The sequence below is a fragment of the Cryptomeria japonica genome, chromosome 10 (assembly GCF_030272615.1).
Source record: "Cryptomeria japonica chromosome 10, Sugi_1.0, whole genome shotgun sequence".
In the NCBI taxonomy this organism is placed as follows: Eukaryota; Viridiplantae; Streptophyta; class Pinopsida; order Cupressales; family Cupressaceae; genus Cryptomeria; species Cryptomeria japonica.
The window spans coordinates 384,381,820-384,396,201 of NC_081414.1; the positions used below are offsets into that span (position 1 = coordinate 384,381,820).

Consider the following 14,382-nt stretch of genomic DNA (forward strand, 5'->3'; position numbering starts at 1 on the left):
TCCAAATTATAAAAAGAAGCAGTTGGTTTTTTACCCATATCTTCGTCATCCAAAGTTGAAATCGGGCAAGCAAGATAATCTTAAAAGCTGATTTCGGTGTCGATCCGATTTTGTAGGTAGTTTTGTTAGATTTTGCTCCATGTGTTTGCTTTAGGCCTCCAAAGTCAGCCTTCAGTTTTGCGCTTCTGAGGCCATACCTTGCACATTTGGACTCTGTTTTTCAAATCTACACATTGTTGGAAAGCTCTCAAAGTCCTCTATCCAAATCTGCAATCAATTTTTCCATATTGTTCTTTAGGTTATTCAGATATTTGTGTTTTCACTATCTGGTCAATTACCTAGATGTTTTGGCACTTGGGATGGATCTACTTATTGGAGAGGATTATATTTGATGTCCTTTACATGTTTTGAGATTCTTGGGGTCTGAAAATTTCATTTGAGGAGGTATCATGGGTTTTTTTGTTCATCTTTCAGTTGTCCACCTGGCTAAGGGCAATTATGAGTCTTGGCGACATGGCATCCTAACACATCTTAGGTGGCTAGATATGTTGCCTTATTCATATGGACTCATACTTGAACCAACAACTTCAGGAGGTAAATCAACTTGGGGTAATCTCACAAACCATGTTGTAGGTGTGATTTGTTCCAGTGTTGATAATGACACTATGTGTGCTATATCAAACCTTGAGTGTCCTTGCACATTTTGGACTCGCCTTTGGGAGATCTTAGAGACCCTCATATTTCTCCATTTCCAGAGGATCCTATAGCAGATTGTCTTCTTCCCCTTGCACATGAAGATTTCATGCCCTATGATGATGATACTATAGAGGAGCTTGAGTATATCAGAGGCCTTGCATGTTACGATGGATCAGAGGCCTATCTTCGTGGTCCTACTCCTGACATTGAGATCCCATCTCAATCATCTTCATCTTCTGTTGTTCTTGATCAAATTGGCATTGGCTCATGCATAGCCCTCGTTGATTTAATGCAACAAGACATTGTTCTTTTAAACACAACTACTTGGGACTTGCATCATGTAGACATATCATTCTTGTTTGTGGAGTTTCATATTGTAGATTTGGAGGATTATTTTGAGGAGATTCATCTTCTCTTTGCTGATAGAGACATTAGTGTTGTTAGCTCATCTTCATCACCCATGGAGCTTGTTCTACATCAATTTTTGCAGACCCCTGATTTGTCACCTCCTACAGTGATTGGGTATGTACCTGTTTGGTTTGTGGCATCATCATCTTTCATGGACATAGCAATATTTGAGCAATTTCTAGAGGCACATAAATTTTGGATTTGGATTCCTACATTTTCCATTTTCCAGATTATGTTCTGTCTTCAGGCATTCATCATTGGCATAGGAGCTACTTCTTCATTGGGGGGCTTCTCATCCTCATTTTCTCTCTTGTAAGGGAATATTCATTGTACTTATGTGACCGGTTCTATACTTGGGGGGCCACTTGGAGTCTTTCATCTTAGTCACATGTAGTACCTTTTTCATTGCATCTCTCACTTTTGGAGAGGGGTCTTTTCCCATGTGGTTATTCTCCTTTTCTCTGTTTAGAGAGACCTCATTGGTGTGAGTTGCATTGCTTTGCATTGATTTGTACATGAGTACCTAATCAGGCCTTTGTTGTCGGGACTCATTGTGGTGTTGGAGTAATTTTAGGATAATTATCTAATTACTTATTAATTAGGTCCTTTAATTTTTTTTTCACTTAAGCTAAACTTAAGTGCTTTTTTATTATCTAGAGTCTGCTTTTCTAGTTTTAGTTCTAGATGTAGTTGAGCTTAATTTAGCTCCTAGTCTGCATTGCTTTAGTTCTTCTAATTTTAGCATTAGGGTTTACACCTAGGGTTTCATTCTTCCTTTATAAGGATTCATTCATTCATTGTAATCATACCTCCAATATTGTACCTTCAATCATTCTTTGTGCATATTACAAAATTATTTGGCTGTTTTAGAGCATACAATCTTTGCTTGATCTCTTTTGTGTCATAGGTGTTTTGCTTGCAGATGATTTGTGGCTCCTGTGGTTGATCATCAACTTCTATGGTTTTGATCCATAATACTCACACTTAATTGTGTCTTCATGAACATATATGGATCATCTAGTGTCAATTTATATTCATTAAAGATTACTTTGCATAGACCTATCAATGATAACCTTTGATGGTCTTTAGTTTGTATCAGAGCGACATGATGATGAATACAAGGAAGCTTTTGTTATAGACACCTTTTGTTTTTGATTATGAAAACATTTCAAGATTTTTTTACAAGCACTTTTTCACTTTTAGTGGTCTAATGGTGGGTCGTGCAGTTCAATGTCCGAACCGGTTTTGTTAATTTTCAAACTTTTGGTTGGGCCTTTGGTGAGTTGTGTAACTCACCACTAGCATGCCAATTTTTCTGTTTTAGCCAACTTTCAACCCAACTTTTGGATTTTTGCTCCAATTTCTACCTTGTTTGATGCATTGGAAGGTGCCCATTGTTACCTACACAATGACATTGATTAGAATTCAAAAATACAAGAATGATGAACAAGGGGCATGATGATTTCACAATGACTGATTAGAAAGGAAATGGCCATTGTTTTCTTATGAAAACTGACTCGACAAAAAAACTCGTACAAGTAATATGCAATATACCCAAGATTTGGGTTCACATGGTCTGCATATCCTTGCATATGTAGACCCAATTTTTAGGAGTATGCTCTGGTTGCTGCATATTCCTGGACATGTACAGTGATGCCCTTGTTTTTAAACATTGCCTTATCTTCGATATGATTCTTTGTTTGTTTTGGGCATTTTTGTAGGCTGTATTCTCAGTGCACGTTTCCAAGTTTTCCACTTTTCTTACAAGTCAGCTTTTTCTAAGATGTGAGACTCTAATCCATAATACCATCATACTTTATTGTTTCGTGTCTTCATGAACATATGTCATCTACTGTCACTTAATTTTTTGCTAAAAATAACTCTGCATAGACCTATAATTGATAAACCTCGATAATCTTTAGTTTGTATCAGAGAGACATGATGAATGCAATTTAAGTTTTTGTTACAGGCACTTTTTGTTTACTTTTTTTCTTCTACTCTGGACATTGGTTAATTATGAATCCCTTGGTAACCACTGACATATATGTTAATTGGTCAAATTTTTTTCTCCTTAATCTCCAGGGTGCTAGTGGCGCTTTGAATGCTATCATGTTTCTGTCTATATTTCTTTACCCAAAAGAAGTAATATATGTGAACTTAGTGATTCCTGTTCCAGCGATGTTATTTGTAAGTTGTAAACCAAGTTTTTAAACTTACACAATTTACTGTTACCATTTTTGTGTACTGTTCCAGAAAGATGCAGTTGTGCTTATTCATATACTGTAATCCCAAAACATTATTATTAAAAAAAATATGATTATTGGCAGGGCGCCTGTCTTATCGGATATGATCTCTGGAGGGTGAAGCAGGTGTGTATGCTTTGATTTTCAAATGTATCCAAATTTTATGGTTTATATACAAGCTAACGAAATTGATTTTCTTTGATGAGATCACAATCTACATTTTATTTGTTTTTAAAAGCATAATTTTTGTCATCTTTAAGAAAGTTACCTTGGCATAGAATACATAATTATATTTTGAATGTCAGTTATTGGTCTTCCTCTATTCAAAGGGATTTCTAACCCTGCATTTCTTTTTCATAGTTTTTTCAAGCCTGACAACTTTTGGAAGAAACTCTAGTTATGTATTTCCCTACCCTCTCTATCTGCTTGCTGTCTTAGATTTGGATATGATTCTATTATTCATCTTCTCCCAGTAATAGATAAACCATATTTATTTCTTCAATCTCTCAAATAGCTTATGGAATGGACCTAGTAAAGAGATATGATGACTTAGTGTTGCATAAATAGATAATGATGCAATAAGTCTAACACTTTGTCCTTTGGATATTTGTAATCGGACAAAAACATCTGTGATAACTAGGATGAATATCCACTGTATAAAATGTAGCAGTTCCATAAATGCATTCTGCCTCCTTGGTTATATCTCAAGGGGATAAAGGAAAATTGTAATGTCCCTTATTGAGATTTACCATAATTTTGTTTTGAGACAATAATTCTAACTTAAAGTAAGAGTTGTAATATGTTATTAAATATAACATTATAAAAAACGAATACATTTCATTATAACATTTAACTTGAAATTCAAAAAATTTAGTTTGGAGGATAGAAGTTATCTTGATAGTGTTTTTGGTTTTGACAATGGACAATATACTATGACTGATAGAATCCATGATGTCTGCAGATCTGAAAGTGCTGCTCCTGAATTGGATATGATTCCTCACACAAGATGATAGACTTTTGTCCTTGAATGATCTCCCTTTCTATATTTTTCTCCACACCCAATTCACACTACATACCATACACTTTATTCACTTTCTAAATATATTCTTTTTATTTACTTTCACATACTTCTCTACCCTTTTTATATATAATCTTTCCTTGACCACCTCCTGTCTTAGAAATCCACGTTATGTTCCTTATATGTATCATCTCGTGTCTTTTCACTAACACTCTAAAACAGAGGGCAGCTGTGTCTTGAGAATATTGTAATGATAATGAAAGAATAACTCTAATCTGAATTAGACTAGCAGATGTCTTTGAAGAGCAGATGGACTATACATACAATGGATTATTGCATATAAAGGTGATTAAAGATGTCTATAATATTCCAGGATTTATAATGACTTGAATGTTAAAGAGAAAATTGTTAGGGGTCAATAACACATGTTAGTTTATAGTTGGTTGGGGTGTTTTATGTTTTGTTATGTATGGGTTGCCGAGAGGTTCCTATGGGGTAGTTGGTAGTTTGTGATGGTTGGCAGCTTGGCCAACTATCGGGTCTATATAGTGTATGGATGGAGCCTCGGCAAGTGAGCATTGTACTGGCATATTTTGAATACAATAAAGATATCATCATTCTTCCATATATGTTCTGTAATTGTTATCTATGCTTAATATGCGTGAATGACCTTGTTACATGAGTTATTGGTACGTGTGGAATATCTCTGTTTATCTGTGAGTTTACCAATCTCACCGTAGGGACTAAACATTTTGGCGCCGTTGCCTGTACGAACTTGGAGATAACCATGGCTGTAGGCAGAAGGAATTAATGGGCCTGTCATTCAACCAACAATTGACTGTCGTAGACAGTGACACACACGAAGAAAGAACCGAGGAAGAGGCACGAGAGGATCAGTTGACAAAAGACTTGGTAGAGTTGTGGGACGTGTCGGTCACGTAGTACGTGCAGAGGGAGGCTCAGGAGAGAGCTGTCTTTGAAGGCATGATACGTGGTGAACTCACTGTCAGCACTCTCGTCTTTGATCTACTCGGGAGCATTCCAAGGATGCTCACCAGAAATCTGATTGCACTCCAAGACGGAAGGGAGGAAACTGCACGGGAACTCCATCGACAACAAGTACTGCAAAGGTACGGATAGCGGAACCGTAGGGAGAAAGACGAAAGGGATACGAGCTGATGCCGTACCCCCAACAATTAATGCCTGTACGGCCAAACAAAGACAGACGTACCACTACCATCGAAGGAGTAAACGAGGGAATCGTATGAAGATCCCTCCGCATAAAAGAATAGGCCAAGCGGAGACGACGATTGAGGGAAGTTGTTGACTCAAGGAGTCCGGAGAGACGTAGTAGGAGCCAAAGTGTGAGTCGGGAGAGACAAAGACCGTGTACGTGGAAGGAGTTGGAGGAGGTCGCCAGGAACCTGCCACTTCCAGATGTAGTGGAGGAGGATCTTGCCGACCAGGCCCCACACTCGACGTCGAGTGAGGACTCTAGAGACGAGTCGCAAAGGAGTCTGTCGGAGTACTCTGAACAAGGAGAGGAGGCGGTACGAGATTCTCATGAAGAGATCGTCAATATCTTTGAAACGACATTGTTCGACATCAGGAATCTGTCCTTGATGGAGGAAAACAAAATAGGAGGGTCAGACCCAAAAACCCCGAGAAGGAGGGACTATAGGAGTGAGGGTGACCAAAGCGCGGAGGACGGGGGTGGACGCATAGAAGGCTCGTGGACTGAGAAATACGATCCAACCAGGTCAAACGCGTATGGTACCTTCTAGGCACATAATATGTTCCAAGCACATAATAACTTTCAGGCATTACACAAAACCCTCCAGACGAAGACAATGGCACACACCCCAAAGAAACAAAAGCTTCCAAAGTTCATGGGCGACGTGTCGGAGGACCTCGTACGACATTGCAAGACATGCGTAACCATTTGGGAGGCAAACAGCCAAGACGACCAGGATTACTGGTTGAAGGCATTTCCGACCACCCTACGAGGAATAGCAATTGACTGGTATACGGACCTGGATGCCTAGTATGAAACATCACGGAACAACCTGAAGAAGGCTTTCCAAGAGGAGTTTAAACTCCTACGGGATGACAATGAAATCGTGGTAGAGATTTACAATACCAAACAGGGAAAAAGTGAAAGTGTGCTGGCTTACAACAGAAGGCCGAGGGAACTATTGAACAAAATGGAGAACCAACCAATTGATGGCCTGAAGAAGAGATGGTTTGTCGAAGGGTTGGTACTGTCCCTCAGACGGAAGATGAAGGTGGTCCCTCTGCCCTCATATGACGAATTATACAACCTTGCGATGGATATTGAAAGTGAAAATAAGACATCGTGAGGGAAGTGCCAGGTGAGCGATGGTGATAGTACGGATGAAGATAGCGACGGGGAATATAAGAAAGTACAAGCACTCCGAATGGATATGATAAGAATAATGAAAGAACTGAAGGCTGACAAAGAAAATGGCAAGGAGAGAAAGGAACTGTGGTGCACCGACTGTAAGACAGAAGGGCACACTAAGGGGAGTTGCCCTCGAAAAGCCTTATGTGACATCTGCCAAGTAATGGGACATTCCATCAAGGAATGCTCGTACAACTTGAAAGCACGGAGCACCCAAGTGCTCTTCACCCAGCCCAACCAAGTCCCACTGCCAGTGACACCTCCGAAGCCTGCAGCAAACTCGGACGCCTCTCCTGGAGGGTATCGAAACAACCGACAGGGTAACAATGGGTCCAACAATAACACACCAAGGAGCAAAATTCAGTACAACGTAAAAGGAGGACCCATGATTCAATGGCGAAAATGCAACGAATGGGGTCACTTGTATGGGAATGTCAAAATGGAGATAGTTCGGGGAGTTTGTTGTGCAAATGGTGCGGTCCAGGAAATCACGAGGACACAGAGTGTCCAAAGCAAAAAGGGGTGAATATGTTGGAGCTAAAGGAACTGTAGGAAGGTGTAGTGGTAATCACAAGATTGCAAAGTAAGAAAGCCACGTACCCTGACCCTTGCATGGAGAAGGAAATACTCTAAGAGGCCAGGGCAGACATTGAACGTGCGATGGCAGAAGAAGGGAGGGCCTCGCACCCAACTACTAGTACTCCACTTCTGTCGAGACTGGAAAAAACTATCATTAAGCAAATGTTACAGATCATTATACCTGTGCGGGTATCGGATCTCCTACAAACCATGCCGTAGTTGAGGATGGTCTTGACAAATGCAGTCGGTGACACCATTGCCAACCAGGAACACCAAATGGCAACAAAACCATCTAGTACGGTTCCAGTGACGGGACCTGGTAAGGATGCCATAGACACTATGCTGCTCACAGTAAGCATTGGACGGAAACTTGCTGTGGTGGAGATGGAGATAATGGGGCAAAAGCTCACAAACACCATTGTGGATGGCGGGTTCGGCATCAACGTACTACTAGAAGAAACTTGGAAGGGTCTTGGCAAGCTGACCCTTTGGCCACCAACATTCCACCTTGTCGGTGCAGATCAACACGACATCAAGCCCCTTGGGACTCTCATGGCACAAAAAGTAGTGGTTGCGCAACAATTCTTTCTGGACTTCATGGTCATTCCACTGGAGAGGAAAGCATACGACGCCCTCCTTGGAAGGGGATGGCTGATCATGGCTAAAGCCAATTCTACCTGGAAATAGAATACACTCAATCGAGAGCAAGGGCCATAAGTATGTGATTGACTTGAGGAACCAAGCCGTCAGTGAAGAGCTTGCATTGTCCGACTTCGACTCGGATGACTAAAACAGATGGGAGTGGGATTCTGAAGAAGGCAGAGGAGGGATGGAACCCAACGAGGAGGGAATGCTGGAATTGGATGGATACTCTGAAGATGAAACTAGTTCATTGGCCAGACTCTTCCATTGGCAGATGGAGGACTATGAGGTATTTCATTCGGAGTGCCACATGTTGCAGATATGTGAGATTGGGGAATGAAGTGGCAATACAAAAGAGTTGTTATTCCCTCCGGAGTATGGTAGGTACCAGGAGGGGGTGGCACTGGTTAATGACACACTGGCCCACTGGTTTGAACGGGATAAAACTATCAAGTACGAGGAAACCAATGTGAAAAAAGTCAATCTAGGTTAGGATGAGGACTCGAAGGTGATACTCGTAGGGGATGATTGGAACCCTGTACTAAAGGTGGTGACTTTCAGAATATTCCTTGAGTACAAGGACGTCTTTGCTTGGATGTATAAAGACCCAAAGGGGATACCTTCAAAGTTGTGTGCACACCGCATACCCCTCGTACTAGGAGCCCAACCCGTACGGAGGAGGCCGTATAGGATGAACAAGAACTATATTGGCAAAGTGAATGAGAAAATCGACAAAATGTTGGAGGCCGGACCAAATTCATTATACCGGGTGATACCTAACCCCGCAGGATCCCCGGAGGTGAACGAAGAAAGGGTAACATGGTACCAACAGTACAAAGGGTGATATAAGGGAGTGGGACCCACTCCGTTGGTAGATAAGATATGGGATCTGGAGTACGTGGGGACATGTTGTGCAAAAGAATGCTACAGGAGAATGCCGCACATATGTATGTGGTTGCATGATTCGGAGATTAAGTTAAGGCCTCAGGATCATCCTTCAGGAGTAAAGAGGAACATAGAAGACGAGGATGCCGATCAAGGACCAAATAAAAGGTGGAAGGAAATCAGAATGAGGGGCAAGGGAAAAGCAAGGAAAAAAGCAAGTATCCGTACAGCGAAGAGGAAACTAAGGGAGCAAAAAGGCTGTTTAGAAGTGTTCGAAAAGGCGATAAGCTATCTTGTAGATTAAAAAGGGAGAATTGAACGATGGAAACGGGCCCTGGGATACCTTAGTAAGTTGAAGGTACGAAAAATTTAATTTAAGAAATATTGCTGGGTGAAGATTTTAAAGCAATTTTTGAGGAAGGGGGTATTAAAAGTTGAAAAAGAAAAGTATATGGGAAAAATAAAAAGGATAGGGTTAGCAAGTATTGAAAAATTAAAATGTAAGGCAAAAGTGATGGAAGTAAGGGAAAAATACATTTAATAAAAAGGCAATTATTCTATAAAAAATTAATAAAGTATTTATGCCTAACCTTAACCCTAGAAAAAGCAAATGATTATAAAAACCCCAGAAGAGCCCATTTTTACACAACACACAGGCAAAATCAAGTTTGTGGAAGCAAAATTAGCGAAGGAGGAAAATCGAGTACAAGAAGTAGTGAAGATATAGGATTGTACGGATCCGTATAGTATGTGCCAAAGGCTGTACTGTACACAACAACATGAACACCAAACTCACTCGTACCATCGACACGAGGAGGAACATGCGCAACAAAGAAGGTTAATTTGTACAGCGTACGGATTGCACCTACGAACAAGGGGGTCAAAGTGTGAAAGGCACAACAAAATAATTCGTATGGCATACGGCGAGACCAGTCACTACATGACGTACGGCGAGACCGTACATTGGAAACGTACGACAACCTAGACACTACACATGCTATCCTAGGAAAGACCGTACGACGAGAGGAGAAGTCCGTACGATAACGTACGGGTGCCGACACAAGGAAGACCGTACATACATCACGAGGAAGAGGGCACCTCGTACGATCAACATCCGTACAAGCTAGGTACCCGTACACGGAGGGACCAGTTGCATAAAAAATTTGAAGGCATCAATGCAGGAATTTGTGCCATCTATACAAAGCTGTGGGCAGAGTTCGCACAAGTTGAAGGAGCTATACGGTTAGGAAGTACCACGTGTAGGCTTGGCAGGGAAATTGGTACGATGGTCCGTACTAGCTGGGGGGGCCCCAATCGCGTGACAAATGGAAAAAGCAGCACGACAATCATAGTGCCACCATGACAACTACGGAGCCTGGCAGCAACAACAAGAAGGTGAAAATCAAGCCAAAAGTACAGAAGGAACTAGAAGGAATTACTGCAGAAAATGTGGCGTTTGAGAGTGTGACCGACAGTGAATGTCGTACTTGGTGGGAGGAAAACCCTTTAGACCATGAGATAAAAGATTCTCTCCAAAAAGTACACGTGGATCACGCCATTCAAATGTCGACATTCAATATTAAGGATTTCGAACCTATGCTTCGTACTATGGTGTCTGGATACATTCGCCACGAGAGGGCCTCCATTATCTAGTTCCAGGGCTGCACAGTTAGGGTTTCCTTCAAGGCTGAGGAATTCAAGAGGGTATTTGGTATACCTGAGAGTGTCTAGTCTGCGAATAATAGTAGAGGACTGAAGCGTTCTTTTATTGCATCCGGGGAGTGGAGGATGTTGATGGACTTGGTGAAAAGCCGACTCACAGGGAGCATCTGATATAGCCATCTGGATGATAGGACTGATGAATGGCATCAAGTGTGGTAAGGTTTATATCTAGGGGCAACTCTTATCTGAGAGGATTCATGGGTTCCTCAACCTGGAGCATAAAACATTCTATATGTACCACCACGCCATTAGTCTGTTTTTGGATGCAGTACGTACACAGGTACCTACAAAGATGTGGGGTACTTTTGAGCCACGCGGTAGGGTGGAACCCAACAAACCCTCCATGTACTATTATGCTCACCTGGACACCCTTGGAGATGCCATACAACCAGCGAAGAGGAGGAAGTTGGACGTAGCAGTAGAGGTGGAAGAAGATAGTGGCATGGAAGACTCAAATGAGGACGCAAAGGAAACATAGGACCAAGAGAGTGGAGATGAAGGATTCTGCATGGCGCCCCACAATGTTGGAGAAGAAGAAGAAGAAGAAGCAGAGTCGCAGCAACAGGAAGGGGAGGAGGAAGAAGAACAACCAGAGCATGGAGGGTTGTGAGCACAGTGGAGAAGCACTCGGGTGAAATTTACACCCCCCAAATTATCTCCTTCCGTGCAATTGGTACCTAAGGAAGCACTCACAGTGGCTAGCCCGGTAGGCAATGTGAGACCAGTAGGAGTGCTGTTTAGGAAAGTTGACGAAGGGGAGCCTCCAACACTAAGGCGGGTGTCGCTGCTGCAAATAGGCCTGGCCGTAATAGAACCACAAGCCATATCAGCAGACCGTACTAGTAGACCAGCAGACCGTATGAGTGGAGACTTTGGCGGCATAGTAGTGGTGGACTATACGGTGGCAGGGATGGACGTGGAACATGCGAGGGAAATAGACCCCGTGCGGAGTGATGAGAGCCAAGAGGTGGCCGTACAAGAGGTAGCCGTACATGAGGCATGTACTAGTATGAAGGAGGTGACTGTAGCGATTGAGGGCAGTACGACATCGCCAGGAGGGAAGGAGTCCGTGGACGTACTGATGGCAGACACAGAAAAAGGGGATGGCCAGGAGGAGTTGGCGGTGTTGGACACATTGGTTGACGAGGATATTGATGCATCCTTGGACGGGTGGCTCGGGCAGTTTGCACTTGCACCTCACCTCCCCACTTTTACTTCACCCCAGGACATGACAGTTGGCCAAGGTGAGACACATCATAGGGCCACTCCTATCATAGATCAGGTTCAGGACGAGATGATGTCCGCAGAGGAGCAAGACAAGGAGACTGGGGGAAGTGGACATGATCAGAAAATCATTGATGTAGAGGATAGTTGGTCTGGAGGACCACTGGCAGGGCTACATATTACACCACCAGATCCTAGAGACCAAGCAGGCTCTCTTTAGCGGTTCCTTGGGGAGTTACAGGGGATATCGGACATAGCCCGAGGTATGGCACAGTTGGCTAGACAGATGGATGGTGGTAACTCAGATGATGTTGAGAAGCTATTGCACTTCATGGCTTTAGGGTGTGAGGAGGAGTTTGCACGCCACTTCGAGTAGCGGGGGTGGCCCGACAGTGGTACGTCGAAAATGGTGCAGGAGTGGAAGCACATGCGACTGGTGGAGGGAGTTGGTACCTTGGGAGCCACTGTCATAACCCCTCTTTGGACATTGGATTATTGTGATTAAATAAATACGATAATTAAAACATTTATTAATTAACATTTAATAATATTGGAAAATCGTCCCATTTATGAGATTTCACGATTTTCCTCTAAAGTGAGAGGGTTGTCATAACCCCACATCCTCGTGATGTAATTAATAATAGATTTTGTGATTCTTCATCATAATAATAAATTATCATTTATTATGTAATTAATTATTGATGTTAATAGTAATCTTAATCATTCATTAATATAAAAATAATATTAATCATATCAATATTAAATATTATTTTAGTACAATATCATACCCAAGAATGTCCAAGATTATTAAATGAATAACGGATTAGGGTATTAGAAGCAGTGTGATAATACGACAAGGTGGAAGTGGACAATAATCAAGGAACGAATGTGAAGGACACCTAAAAGTGGGTGGAGTATTCATCGGAGTTAATTATGTAGTGCAAAGTTTAGAGGAAACCCGTATTATCGAAGAGACCCAATTTGATGTTCTATAAGATATCAATATTTAGCAAGTTGATTGGCTATAGAGGAAAGCCATATTTCCGAAGACAAGTGTGTTCCGTTACAGATCCTAGTAAGCCTATAGTATTATTTGATGCCAATATAACTATTAGGAATAGACATTGAGGAATCAATATTAAGTAATTGAGGAGCTGAACATATTCGGATGATGAGATAAATGTGCCACTTTAGTAAGACTCATCAGCAAGGATTATGACTTGCGATTTACCTACTCTCCTTATCATAGTTAAAAGAGGAACCGATTGAGGATTAATAAATCTGAATTCCGTAATTATTACCGGTTAAACTCTTAACCATTAATCATCGGTTAATGAAGAGCCACGATTAGACAAATAATAAAGAGGCCCGATTAATGAAAGGATATGACTCTTCCAAATTAAGAGATGCACCCGATCAGCATTACATGATATTTAATGGAGGTTAACAGATTTGCAAGGGGATATGAATAAGGGATTGGATCAGAACAGAACTGTTATTTAGTTACAGGCAGTAGCATCTTTGTTCTTTGTGGTATGCATGGGAATGTGCTTAATATATATATTCATAATATATGGAGCCCGATATCATCATTATATAGAATTTAATAAACTTAATAATAATAATATAGTTTTAATAATAATAATAAAGCTGTAATTATAATTATTATATAGTGTTAATGATATTAGGTGGGAATATAACTCAGAAATTATTCTTTTAGACTGATCTTCAGCAGACTTATAAAGGAAATTCCTAGATAGGCAAATTACATAATATTAGCATAAGAGTGAAGTATATGTAAAGCCAATATATAAGAACATAAGAATGGCAGACCAGATCTGTTATGTGTCAGATTTGTCTGCCACATTACTATATTTACTTATTTATGTATCTATATAATTAGAATGATCAATGAGGGATAACATAAAGATGGATAATAATAAATATTAATATAATAATTATAGTTAATATTAATATAATAAAAAGTAATTATTAATTAGTAAATTAATAAATATTTATTAAATCACCAAAACAAAGTATTTATTAATTAATTGATAATAATAAGTATTTATTAATTAAAAATTAATAAATGCGTAAATGATTTATAAATAAAAAATAGGATTAATTATTTAGTATGGTAAGATAGCTAGTACTCGATAGACTAAAGAAAAGGTAGAACATCCTAGGTTGGATTCATGTTAAGATAGTTTTGTTTCTTAATCGATTTAGTTATGTTATAAATATATTGGAAATCGATTAATTACAGTTAAAACTATCCTGAACCAAGTAGGAGACATTACAGCCACCTTGCGCAGTATGGAGGGGTTGTTTCGAGATGTCTACTTACAGATGAGACAAAGTAAGATGGAGCAACAGACACAACAGCGACACATCGAGAAATTGGAGAAGGAGGTAGACCAGCATGTGCAGTTGGCCACAGTGGAGAAAGACTTGAAGGTTGAGTTAGAGGCGAAGGTGGCCACTTATGACGCCCGTTGCAGCAGGCAGGAGGAGGAGTCAAAGGCACTTGCAGCGAAGGTGGC

The 14,382-nt window shown here is 40.8% G+C and overlaps 1 protein-coding gene across 3 annotated transcripts in view; it reads left to right on the forward strand.

Moving 5' to 3' along the window:
* The window catches only part of LOC131075877 (RHOMBOID-like protein 12, mitochondrial), a 245,083-nt gene that overhangs the window by 197,225 nt on the left and 33,476 nt on the right, over nt 1-14,382 (forward strand). For 2 of the 3 annotated variants that reach the window (XM_058012803.2, XM_058012802.2), the window contains 2 exons: nt 3,187-3,291; nt 3,432-3,473. In XM_058012803.2, coding sequence (XP_057868786.1) covers nt 3,187-3,291; nt 3,432-3,473 — 147 coding nt within the window. Of the gene's footprint in view, nt 1-3,186; nt 3,292-3,431; nt 3,474-3,707; nt 3,750-14,382 lie in introns of those variants that run through there. The other variant, XM_058012804.2, reaches the window with a different exon arrangement.